The 12,368-nt window shown below is 56.4% G+C and overlaps 1 protein-coding gene across 3 annotated transcripts in view; it reads left to right on the top strand.

Moving 5' to 3' along the window:
• The window catches only part of CAMK2A (calcium/calmodulin dependent protein kinase II alpha), a 34,276-nt gene that overhangs the window by 12,781 nt on the left and 9,127 nt on the right, over positions 1-12,368 (top strand). For 2 of the 3 annotated variants that reach the window (XM_059860228.1, XM_059860229.1), the window contains exons 5-13: positions 174-239; positions 1,752-1,824; positions 2,191-2,293; positions 2,737-2,820; positions 3,410-3,504; positions 3,885-4,007; positions 4,757-4,840; positions 6,139-6,185; positions 7,908-7,938. In XM_059860228.1, coding sequence (XP_059716211.1) covers positions 174-239; positions 1,752-1,824; positions 2,191-2,293; positions 2,737-2,820; positions 3,410-3,504; positions 3,885-4,007; positions 4,757-4,840; positions 6,139-6,185; positions 7,908-7,938 — 706 coding nt within the window. Of the gene's footprint in view, positions 1-173; positions 240-1,751; positions 1,825-2,190; positions 2,294-2,736; positions 2,821-3,409; positions 3,505-3,884; positions 4,008-4,756; positions 4,841-6,138; positions 6,186-7,897; positions 7,939-12,368 lie in introns of all 3 variants that reach the window. The other variant, XM_059860230.1, reaches the window with a different exon arrangement.

Consider the following 12,368-nt stretch of genomic DNA (forward strand, 5'->3'; position numbering starts at 1 on the left):
AAGCCCCTCCCACAGGCTGGGTTTGACCCAAACTCGGGTCCCCCAGGCCGGGCAGGGGGCAAGTCCCTGTGCTGCACCCCCGGTTCTCCCCCCATGCATGCGCAGTGCCATTTTTGGGGGCATTGCCAGGGCTGGGTGTGCTGTCAGTCAATCCAGCCGCTGTTCTCCTGCAGGGTCACTGGCGGGGAGCTCTTTGAGGACATTGTGGCCAGGGAGTACTACAGCGAAGCGGATGCCAGGTGAGCCAGGCTGTGGAGGGGACAGGAGGTGTCCCCTTCTCCCACAGGCTGCTCCCTCCCAGGGTCCTGCCTGACTGGCTCTCTGCAGCACCAGCTCATTCTGTACTGGGAGGTGTTACAGCCACTCTGCAACACATACTCATAGACTGGAACTGTGGTGCCAAAAAAAAAACAACCAAAACCACCCAAAATACTCTTTTTAACTCGCTCAGCTTGTGTGCCAAGAAGTGCATGTGCTGCCATAGCACTGGTCTCCACTTTGGCTCCTGTGGCTCCCAGCCATTGCCCACAGCATCCTCATCCCCAGGATGCTGGGATAGCCAACATCTGACCTTACTGTAAATGAACAGGGTGTTGGGGGCTCCATGCTCTGGGGGCATCAGGACTGCCTGCTCTGGGGGCACCAGGGCTCCCCAGGCTGGCAGGGAAGAAATCCAACACCAGGCTGGTGGCCAGCCAGGGCCACAATAGCACAGGCACCCTGCAGATGCCACTCCTTCCACCTGGAGCTGCATTCCAGCCCTCTGCAAGTGTTTCTCTGGCATTTGCCACTTGAAAGCACTGAGGAGGAGCAGTCAAGACAGGCTGTGCTGGAGCTCTGCTCCCTCCCGCACTCCCACTGGCACTTTCCAGGTACCATCTGCAGAGCCGTTTCAGCCAGCCCTTTGGTCCCTGCAGCTGATCCAGGGGACAGTATTAGTCTCACTCTTTTGAGGGGACATGATCTGGCCCTCTCCAGCCTCCAGATATCACTGTGCCTCTTGGCTTTGCCCCCAGGCTAAGCATAGCCTGTATGTATGTCCAAGGGGGTGGTAAACTCGACACTACCTCTCTGCACGGAAATATCCTTTATTTCTAGGCAGAAAACAATCTCATTTAATGGGCTGCCTGCACTGAATCCACTTATAGCCCATCTACTTATTAGAGTCATACAAATAAAATAAAATACATGTAAATAAAGACCTTCTGCCTTGCACATAAGCTGTTTTGGAGCAGAAGTGATCAGTGCCTCTGTCTTTTTCCCTTCCTGTCTCACGCACACAGCAGAGCTTGAATGTAATGAACTAGATATAAAGCAAGCAGACACAGCAGAGCCACCTGCATTAGAGGAAAGCAGGGAAATGGGGCCGGAGCAAAGGTTGCACAGAGCACATCTGCTCTGCCTGGGTTTGGAGACCAAATCTTTGCTGGTATTGTGGTTCCACCATTGGTCTCCAGCTCCCTGCCTCCAGTGCTGCTCCTATGGGGTCCCCACGGGCTCAGCTGGGTCCCCTAAGCTCCTGCTCACCATTATTTGGTGCCCAATAGCTCTGTTAGGTTCCTGCTGGGTTAGAACTGCTCCCCACAGGTGCCTGGGTGTCACTGGAGGGGGATGCTGAGCTGGGCTGCAGGGCTGCTGACGGGCAGAGTGGTGGGGAGAGGGGCAGAGGGGTGAAATGCAGCAGAATAGAAGTGTCTGACAAGACTCTGCCTCACCGGGCACTCGTGTGAGCTTTCTCCTCTCTCCCACAGCCACTGCATCCAGCAGATCCTGGAGGCCGTCCTGCACTGCCACCAGATGGGGGTGGTTCACCGGGATCTGAAGGTAGGAGCTGCAGGGAGGGTGCCTGTGGGAGAACAGGGGACGCCATCTGTGATGCAAGGCGCTGTGGAACAACGCCCAGAGTCCTTCAGGGCTGCTGAAACAGCAGGGAGGAACACGTGCAGGGCTGGGGGAAACCCACAGAGCAAAGAGCACTCCGGAGTGAAATGACACAAGGGAGATGGGGTAGGGAGGTCTTTGCAGTCTGTGATCCCCTAGGGATCCAGGGACACCAGGACAAAGAGCAGGACAAAGCAGTTAGGGAGTGCATCCAGATCTTCCTCTGTGCCGTGCTGGGAAGCTCCCTCTGCCAACAGCAGAGCCCCTGAGGGGTTTTCACTCCTCTCCAACCCCCGTCTCCTTCTGCAGCCCGAGAACCTGCTGTTGGCATCCAAGCTGAAGGGTGCTGCTGTCAAGCTGGCTGACTTTGGCCTCGCCATCGAGGTGGAGGGTGACCAGCAAGCGTGGTTTGGTGAGTGGGACTGGCCTGAGGTGGGGCATGGTAGTTCAGGGGGGCTCCAGGACCCCGAGCCCAGGGTCATGGGAGGGCCCCAGCAGCACCAGCCCAGGAAGGGCTGTGGATGAGCAGGCTGATGTGGAGCAAACAGCTCCACAGGGACTCTGTGAGTCACCGAGGTGTCCTGGCGAGATGGAGAAGCCAGCAACAGGGCCAGACCAGTGCGGGGAAAGTGCTGGAAGTGCACAGCAGAGCACTCCAGCCTTGGGCACCATCTGGGGGTTGGCAGTGGCAGAAAAACACAGTTTGCTCTGGCCTCGGGAGTGACAGAGGTTTCTGGAAGGGGAGTGTGTGTCCAGGGGGTCGGGATGTGCAGCGCTCTGGGCTCTCGCTGTCCCTGCTGGCGAGCTGGGGCACAGGGCTGCCTGGCGGTGGGCGTGACGGGCTGTCTGTCCCAGGTTTCGCCGGCACCCCGGGATACCTGTCCCCCGAGGTGCTCCGGAAGGACCCCTATGGCAAAGCCGTGGATCTGTGGGCTTGTGGTGAGTCTGACCCGGGCTGGAATACCGGGAGCGGGCTGGGCTGGGCTTGGCTGGGCGGGATGAGGCAGGCTGCTCATCCAGCGTGTGTCCCAAGTTGCAGTTTCCAGTCACACCTCAGCGAAGTCAGGGTGGAGGATTTACCCAGGAGATGGCACATCACCCTGGGCAACACTCTCTACCAATCCAGTGGCACCATTCTCTGAAGGATCACCCCCCTCTGGGTACCTAACTGGGAGTTATGTACCCAAAGCTCCCAGTCAGGCGATACACTGCCTCTTTTCCTTGTGGTGCTGGTGGAACCAGGCAATGTCTCCGTGCAGTTGCAGCCATAGGGGAGCCCTTTTCCATCCCCCCACCCCTACCAGGGCACCCACTTTGGGCTCTGCAGGGTGGTTGCCAGAGCCTTGACCCTCCTCAGGTGCTGAACTGGACCCACCAACAAGCCTTTTGCTCTTTAAACAGTGGGCAAATCTTCATGCTTCCCTAATTTCTGTTTCTCTGTTTGAGCTTGATCAGTCCCCAGGCTGTGTGTGCTCCTGCCTCCAGCAATGAATTCTTTCCCACTGATCCTGTCTCCTCTCCTGGGCAGGTGTCATCCTCTACATCCTGCTGGTTGGGTACCCACCCTTTTGGGATGAAGACCAACACCGACTCTACCAGCAGATCAAGGCTGGGGCTTATGATGTGAGTGGGTTTGTCTTGCTGCCCCTTTCACAGTCTCCTCTCCTGCTGTCCCTGCCTCACAGTCTGATGCTCTAGAAGAGCAACCAAGACAAATTCTGACTGATGGGAACAAGCACTTTCCTCTGCCCTGGTAGCAGAGCGTTGGCCTCATTGCCATGCCCAGTGCACACATTGGCACATTTCAGGGCCACTTTGTGGGAGAGACAGGTCCTGTCCTAAGCCTTCCAACTTCCATCTTCCACTCCTGCTTTTTGGTTTTCCACCTGTCAGCTCTTTCCAGTGGCCACCATTTCTCCAACCTGTCCCAAATTGCAGGAGAAGCAACCCAAGTGCAGAGGGGGTCTCTGCCATGTCTCACCCTCATCCCTTTGCTTTGGCAGTTCCCCTCCCCTGAATGGGACACGGTCACTCCTGAAGCAAAAGATCTCATCAACAAGATGTTGACCATAAATCCCTCCAAGCGCATCACGGCAGCCGAGGCTCTGAAGCACCCCTGGATATCGGTGAGCTGGGGCCCAGGGCAGAGAGATGTGGGGATTCACAAGTGGGGAACATCTCACTGGGGATCACTTGGTATCAAACATGCTGCCAGCTCTCTTCTGCATCCTGGGAAGATGGTTTCCTGGCAGGGTTCCTCTCAATGCTCTCACAGCAGTATTTTCCCTGAGGTTTTACAGCAGAAAAAAGCTTGTGAGTGCAAAGAGCATGTTCCTGGGGGACCTGGTGATGGAAGGGACACACAGGCTCCCTGCCCTGGTGGGAACAGACTAATTTCTCAGTGTCATGCTGTGCTGGGGGGGGGGGGGGGGGGGTGTCTTTCTTCAGAGGCAATGGGAGTAGGCTCATTTTTATCCATCCATCCACTCCAGCAGCAATCCCTGCACCCTTCACTGCATCCCACTGTTTCAGCTGCTGATTCTCACTCTGAATCAGATCCTAAAGGCAGGAGGAGTCTGTGGGCTTAATCACACACATGCAAACCCTGAGCACATTGCTAAACATGGCTGGTCAATCAAGGGGTTAACTCAGGGGGCAGCCAGTTCTCCACACACCCCCACCACCAGAGCAGATCCTGCTAACTCCAAAGCTTCCATCTCCCACTGCTCATTAAACTTTTATCTGCTGCTGCTGCAGGCAGCTCTGGCCCATGCCTCGGACATGGGAGATAATACACGAGTGTGAGCATGTGAGAGCCAGGCTGGGGGGCCCCTTCCCCCCAGAACTGCTCTGAGGCAGGTCTCTCTCCCCCCAGCACCGTGCCACCGTGGCGTCATGCATGCACAGGCAGGAGACTGTGGACTGTCTGAAGAAGTTCAATGCCAGGAGGAAGCTGAAGGTAACTCTGTCCAGGCTGGCTGTTAAATGCACAATGAGATCATTGGTGGCTTGTCCCCTGGGTGGGAAACAACGGGGTGGTGTCTATGGCAGTGGTATGGGGGTGATGGGCATTTGGCTACCCCCATTGCGAAGAAGGGGAAGGAGACTGAGTGGGGTGACAGCTTCATGTGGCTGTTACCAGCTGCTCAAAGAAAGCCATGGTGAAGGAAAGCACTGAGTCACACTGGACACTGGTGAGGACTTTTCACTGGAGCCAATGTCAAGATGTTCTTTTTGGGGCTGGCCTGAGAGGCACAGTGAGACCCTTTGCCTGATGGCCAAGGTACTTTGCAGCCAAGAATAAGTTGATCCACAGACAGTCAAAAAGCTCACCCACCCCAGCAGCCCCACAGCCCTTCCCTTCTTGGATGCTGTCATGCACCACAGCCTGGACCCCTCTGAAATCACCATCTCCATCACCCATCTCCCGGGTGCTGCTCAGCCTCAGCTGGCAGCAGGATGCTGGGAACGGGCTCTGGAAATCACAGTGCTGCCTGCAGAGCGGGGTGAGGCTGGTCTGTGCCACAGCCTGAGCCATCAGTGCTCCAGGCCTGAACACAGCGTGACACAGAGCCATACATCTGCAGACTACTTACAAGATTATCAAGCAAAGAAACTGGCCATAAACTATTATTACTTTTCAGCTAGACAAGTAATCAAATTAGTTCAGGCATACACTTCAAAATAGTAATCCATTACTGTAAGCAATTAGTCCAAAGTAATCTCATTATACACTTAGCAACTAGTTAGTAGACTCAGCTGGAAAAGGGGAAGGATTTTTACAAATGTTGTTTTGTGGTGATGATCTTTGCGTGGCTCCCATGAGCAATCCCTGCCCTGCTGCTCTGAGCTGGCACAGCTTTAATCACAATTAAATCCGCTTCCACTCCCAGTGGGTCCCCTTGTTGCCAGCTGCTGGCCCCAGTCAGTGGGGTCATGCTTCATCTAGGACAGGGTAGTATGGGAATAAAAAGTGCCCTGCAGATATTTAATATCCCTTTAATCTCGGAGGGAAGGCAGTTTTAGAGAATGCAACCTAATGCCAGCCATTGTGCTGGGGTATGGAATCAGGTATTGAGAGCTGCTTTTGATGGCAGGAGGAGAATATCAGTCCGTGGGCCAGTTTCCTTCCTTCCTTCCAGTGGCTGAGGGACAGGTGCTGAGCAGGGCTTTTTTCCCCCAGGGATGGGGGGAGCAGCAGGGTGCAGGGGCCTGGGGTCCAGCACACCCTTTCCTTCTGCCTTCCTTGTCTTTCAGGGAGCCATCCTCACTACCATGCTGGCCACCAGGAACTTCTCCGGTAGGTGCTGTCTCTGGGACTCGTCTCCTTGTCTTACAGGATACCCAGGGCTAATCTGTAGGGTCCCTGGAGAGCTGGCTTTGCCTCATGTGTCACAGAGAGGCTGAGGTTGAAGCCTCGTGCCTCTGGGGATGTGTGGCTTTGGGTGCTCCTCCAGGAGAGGTCACCTGGCACCTCCAGGCTGGCTGCTGGCTTAGGATGCGAGAGAAAAAGTGTGTGGTTGAGGCTCAGTGATCCGCAGTGCTTTAGGGTTTTGGGGTTTGTATGCACCCAACCATCTGGCTTGTGCAGGGTTGGAGATGCGAGTGCTGGGGGCAGCAGAGCTCAAGCAGCTGGTTTGGTTTTGTGTCCTCCTGAATATGTTTGTGGCTCAGGGAGAGCATCCTGTGCATCGGGAGTAGGGAAAGGCCCCTGGCGCCACCGCAGGCAGATGGCAGCAGGATCTCACAGGTCTCTCCCCAGGCAGGTGGATGCTAATCCTGCAGGATTCACCACTCTCTTCCTGCCTCCCTACATCCCGAGGGCTGCCATGGCGACAAGACCAAGCATGGCAGCCCAGCCCGTGCACTAGAGAGGTCTCAGTGCAGCCAGAATCCCTCTGCTCCAGTGTCCTCCCTGAGAGCTGTTCCTCTGGGGACGCCTCACTGCATATGGGATGTCACAGGCGATTCCCCAGGCATGGAACCAAATGGAGCCGTGTCACTGCAGGGCTGATCCACCCGCTGTCACCTCCTGCCCTGCCCAGTGCTGGGGATGGCCCTGCGGTGGTGTTACAGGGCTGGGACGCACCAGCCAAGCCCTGCATGCTGCTGAGCTGGCTGATGGCAGCTGTTTGGGGTTAGTTGGGTGTTTCAGGGTGCTTTGCTGAGGCTCCCCGAGTGTCATGTGCAGGAAGTGGGCAGGGGTGCCAGGGCCAGGGCTGGTATCTGCATTTGTCGTGGGGGGATCGTGCTGACACATTTAGCACTTGAAGCGGGCGCTGGAGGAGTCCAGCAGCTGGGGGGATCCGGTGTCAGCCCCACGCCGGGAGAGGCGGACAGGAAGCACCGAAAGGAAGAAAGTTCAAAGCATCTCTCCTGGTGCTGTCCGTCCCACGCACGGCCCAGGGGCTCAGCAGTCCCTCCTGGCCGGCAGCTGCTGGGCGGCAGGCTCTGGACTCCAGCGGTGCCGCCTTGCGCTGGGGTCCCAGGGCAGTGGGTGTGCAGCCGGGGGGGCCGCGGCAGTGTCGGCAGCGGTGGGTGGGCATAGGGCAAGGCGCCTGCTTTTCATCGTTGTCAAAATGCGGGCTTGCAGCTGTCGGGCCGGCGGGCCGGCAGCACATGATCCCGGCAGCATGGGGCTAAAATTAGAGGGCGGCAGGCGGGCAGCCCATTCCTCCACACTGCACCACGCCGGGTCAACAGCAGCGCCCGGCCAGAGCCCGCCTCTGCCGGGCAGCCCTGCCAGCCCCCTCCAGCCGCCCCAGGGACTTGGCGTGACGTTAGGGCTCGGGTCATGCCCCGGGCCAAGAGCCACTGCGGTAGGACAGGACAGCGCTGGCAAGGTCGCCCCTGAGCTCTCACGGGTTGCAGCGGTGATTGCTGGAGAGAAGACGGACCCCACCAGCCGGGCCGGGGGCTCCTGCCGCTCTGGCACCCGGCACCATGCTGCTGATCCTCGCCCTCCTGGTCTTGGTGCCCTGCCTAGCTCTGCTAATCTCCTTCCTCCTCTCTCCAGGAGGCAAAAGTGGTGGCAACAAGAAGAATGACGGCGTGAAGGTAAGCTGAGCCCCGGTGCCCTGTGCTGCCTGCCCCGGTGCTGGGGGTCCCTGTGCCCGGGTCCCTGTGCCGGGGTCTCTGTGCCGGGGGTCTCTGTGCCGGGGTCCCTGTGCGGGGGGTCCCTGTGCCGTGCCGTGCAGGCGGTGGGCGTTCCCGTGCCCTGCTGGCCCTGGGGGCTCCGTGCTGTGCCCGTGCTCTCCGCGCCACGCCGGCAGTCCCTGCTACACCCCGCGCTTTAAAGGGCAGATGCTGGCTCGGCTGTCCCGGTGTGTCCCCGTGCCCCAGGCCGGGCTCCTGCCAGCACAGGCAGTGCACGGGAGGCTTTGCAGCGCAGGGGCGAGGGGAGTGGGCTGGTGCTGGATGGAGGGTGCGCTGCGGGAACTCGCTGCTGTTTCAGCGCCGGGAGTATGCGCTTGTCCCTCGCTGCCCCCAGGGAGGGGGAGAGGCAGAGGCTGGAGCAGGACAGGGGACAGGAGGAGGCAGCTTTGCAGCCCAGAACCATGGCTCCAACAGCAGCTGTCTAGCGGGAGGGGTGGCCTCATCTCCTGATGGCTCAGCATGGGGGTCCTGCTGCAGCTGGTGAGGCTGGTCCCAATTCCTGTCCCATCCTGTACCAAGGGCTGGTGTGTTGCTGGGTGACACATGGGTGCTTTTAACCACCTTCACAGTGCTGCTTGTCCCCTGTGCCCAGTACAGACAGCAAAGAAACATAGTAGTGCTTCGATAGAGTAAATGGCTTGGTGATGCTCTAAAAACAAGCTGGTGCTTGATGGATCTTGTTTCTTGGGCTGTAGAGCCTGCAGGTTCATCAGCCCCTCCGAGGTGGGGCTGCAGCTCTGCTCCAGGACAAGGTGGCTCCAGGAGGCAGCAAAATTCTGCTGTTTCTGGTGACATGGAGATGTGGTGGATAGCAGTTTTTATTGAGCTCTGCTAAGCTCCTCCTGCAGGAAGGAATGGTCCATGTGAGGGTCCTTCTCTCCTTACCTGTTCCCTTCATAAATACAATGGATCACTCAGCAAGGGAGAGCTGGCATGGTGACATCCTCCATCGTGGTGACATCCTTCATCGTCAGGCAGAGCTTTGGGAGCCCGACTGCAGAGTGGCTGGTCTTCCTCCTCCATAGGGGCCCTTTGCTGGGAGAACCTACCTTCTCCTGCCCTTTTGCAGGGACCCCACTGTTGGGCTGTGACAGCTGCAGAGTATTGGAAGAGCAGAGCCCTCAGCCAGCTTCTTCCTTCCTCAGTACGGATGGTTGGTGAAGCTGACAGTCTAGGATGGCTTGTGTTTCTCTCACTCTTCCCAGACCCAGCAGCTGGGACAGGAGAAGCCTGCAGGGACTGAGACCATGCACAGTCCTCCAGGCCTGGGCTCAGCCCCACGAGAGTCCATTCTGGCCATGGAGAATGAGACTGGTGGCCTGGATGGCTCTGAGAGGACATTACTTTGGGCTGTCAGGATATCATGAGACTCCCAGAACAGAATTAATAGGGCTGGGGCTGGCAGATCCCATGGTAGTCACAACACCCCATGTGCCAGCCACTGCTGGCCTGTCCTCTGCTGCTCTGAGGTCCTGGTTGCTTCTGAGAGCCACTTAAGATGTGACACACAGGTAGAGTTGACTTGCCACAAGCTCCTTGATGGAGCACAGGTGAAACCAAACAGAAGATGCTTTTTTAACCTACTCAAGGAGAGATTTCTGGATGAAGAGGCTTCATCAGGCACAGTCTTGAATCTAATTTTCCAGCAAGAAGGGACAGGTTTGAATTTCTGTGTTGTGGTAGACAACCGTTTGCCAGCCCAGCTTGCTAACGATGCTCCCCCCGTTGGACTTCAAAGGAGCTTTGAGGGCAGACATTATCCTGGGAAAAGAGGCACTTTCTATTGTAGCAAAATAGCTTGTTTGGGTGAACAACCTTCTGGCTCTTCACTGAAACTCATTGAGGAGAGTCTGGTTTCAGAGCAGGATCAGAGAGGCTGGTTTGCATCCAGCCTCAGCCCTCAGACCTCGCTGGCCAGAAGGGAGCAGATGATGAGGCTTCATTCCAAGTGCAACCTACCCACCAGCACTCATCTGAAGAGTGTGGACAAACTCTGAGAATGAATTTGCTTTTTTATTGCCCCCTTTTCAACAAGTAAAGGGGAGACAGCCTGGCTAGATGGCCAGGAAGGTGCAGGAGGAGAAGACAAGGTAGAGACAAGCTCACTCCCAACAGCTTCCTTGCACTGTCCACCTTCAGCATAACCATCCCCACCTCTCATTTCCATGCTCAGCCTGGGGGAACCTGCAGCATAACTCATTCAGGGGGGTACGGGGAGGTTGGGTGTTGTGGGTGAAGCTCTAATGGCCCACTGGTCAACCAGCAAATGTCAGGACACTGCTGAGCAGTGTTAACTTCTTTAACTGGCTGGAAGAGCAAGGTAGGAACCTGGAAGCCTGCCTTGAATGTTTGGCACGGTGGGAAGGGAATGGTCCTGCCTGCTCAGAGCAGGCCCACGTGGTGTGGGTCACTGTCAGGAGAGCGGTGTCCCCACCTGGAGTAACGTGCTGGACTGGCCATCCCCACGAGAGCAGGCAGATCCCAGGCAGCCCCCCCTGCCTTTCCTGCCCAAAGCTGGGCTGGTGGGCAGCCGGCAGCTGGAGCTGCCCTCTGGCCTGTCTGCACAGCCCTCCAACACCAGCACGGTGCCAGCCCAGGCTCAGAGGGCTCAAAACTCACCCTCCCGAGGAAATTCCTCACCTACTAGAAGCATGCCTGGGACCAGAATTCCCCCTTGAGCCCTGCTCTGGGATCCTGCGGGAGGTCCTCTGGTGCCAGCAGCTATGATACTCTCACTGCCCTGTGTAGTGTCACATCTTGTCCCATTGTAAACCAATGGAATCACTGCCCCATGTCACATCCTGTCCCGTCCTGGGCTGATGAGCTCACTGCCCCGTGTCACATCCTGTTACTGTATGTCCAGACTCGATGCAGTCACTGCTTTGTGTTGCATTCTGTTGCGTCTGAAATTTCTGCAGTTTGCTGCCCCGTCTCATGTCCTTGGGTAGCAGAAGTTGTCAGTCCTTCCTGCAACAGCCCAGCTCCAGTGGCTCTCCTTCTCCTTGAGGTTTCTGACAAAATACCACAGCTCACTCTGCCCTTTAGGACATCTTTTTCTCGGTGAAGGAAGGGCGAGAGATGGCCCAGTGCCTAAAGGGGTTACAAGAGTGTTGGAGAGGGACTTTGGACAAGGGCATGGAGTTCCAGAACAAGGGAAATGGCTTCACACAGATAAAGGACAGGTTTAGATTGGATATAAGGAAGAAATTATTTAATGTGAGAGTGTTGAGGCACTGGAACCAATTGCTCAGAGAAGCTCTGGGTGCCCCATCGCTGCAAGTGTTCAAGACCAGGTTAGATGGGGCTCTGAGCAACCTGGTCTACTGGGAACTGGAGAGATCTTTAAGGTCCCTTCCAATCCAAACCATTCTGTGATTCCATGATTCTATGACCTAGTGAGGAAGGGGAGAGCAGCAGTAGTAGAGGGGGAAACTCACTGAGGGTGCTGGTGGGAGTCAGTTAGGATGTGAAAGGAGCAATGAGGGAGAATGGATATCATCAGTTTTTATGCTGTACCCCACCCATGCACCCTAATGGGTCGCTCTATGGGCTTTTCCAAGAGATTTGCACAGTGTGTGCTGCTTTTCCCTCTGCAGGGCAGGCACTGCTGGTGCCTTGTTAAATATGCTGGTACAGCACTTTGTTATTTGGCACTGCAGATTCTGATTTCTGCACGTTGGTATTCCCTGACGCACACTGGGATTCATTCCCTGGGAGCCAGAGGTGCAGAAGGGGGTATGAGGTCAGCAGGCATGTTCCCCTGTCTCCTAGCTAAATTAGAGATGGAGATAGGGAGCAGAGTACAGTAAGGAAGGAGAGTCCAGAAGTAGTTTGGGATTGCAAGTAGAAGAGTGGATATGGGTCATCCAACTCAAAAACCTTAAAGCCTACTGGTAGTGGTCAAAGATGGAGATAAATGTGCAGGTCTTCTCTTTGGAGTCCTGATTTAAAGCACTGGAGCTGTGCTCAGGACTGCTTCCCACACTGCCTTGAGGCCTTAACGCCTTTCTGGCCTTAAACCAGCCAGCTTAGGACTGGTCTAGTTTCAAAGCTAAAGGAGTGTCTCCTCTGCAGTGAGTGCCATCAGCATATGCACCCAGAGCAGATCCAGAGAAGTCAGTAGAGCATTCACAGTGGGCACAGGGCTGTGGTGAAGCTACCTTAGCTTTTAAGTACCCTGCTTCTGTTCCTGTGAGCTTGCTGGCCTGGCCACAGGCCACCAGAGTGGTTGCTGACTCCTAGGGGATTCCCTTTTGGACTAGTCAGGTCCTTGCGATGAGCAACCCCAGAGATTGTGGCAGGTCAGGAGAGAAAAGTGCTTGCAGGAATGC

Source organism: Haemorhous mexicanus, chromosome 15, assembly GCF_027477595.1.
Source record: "Haemorhous mexicanus isolate bHaeMex1 chromosome 15, bHaeMex1.pri, whole genome shotgun sequence".
NCBI lineage: Eukaryota > Metazoa > Chordata > Aves > Passeriformes > Fringillidae > Haemorhous > Haemorhous mexicanus.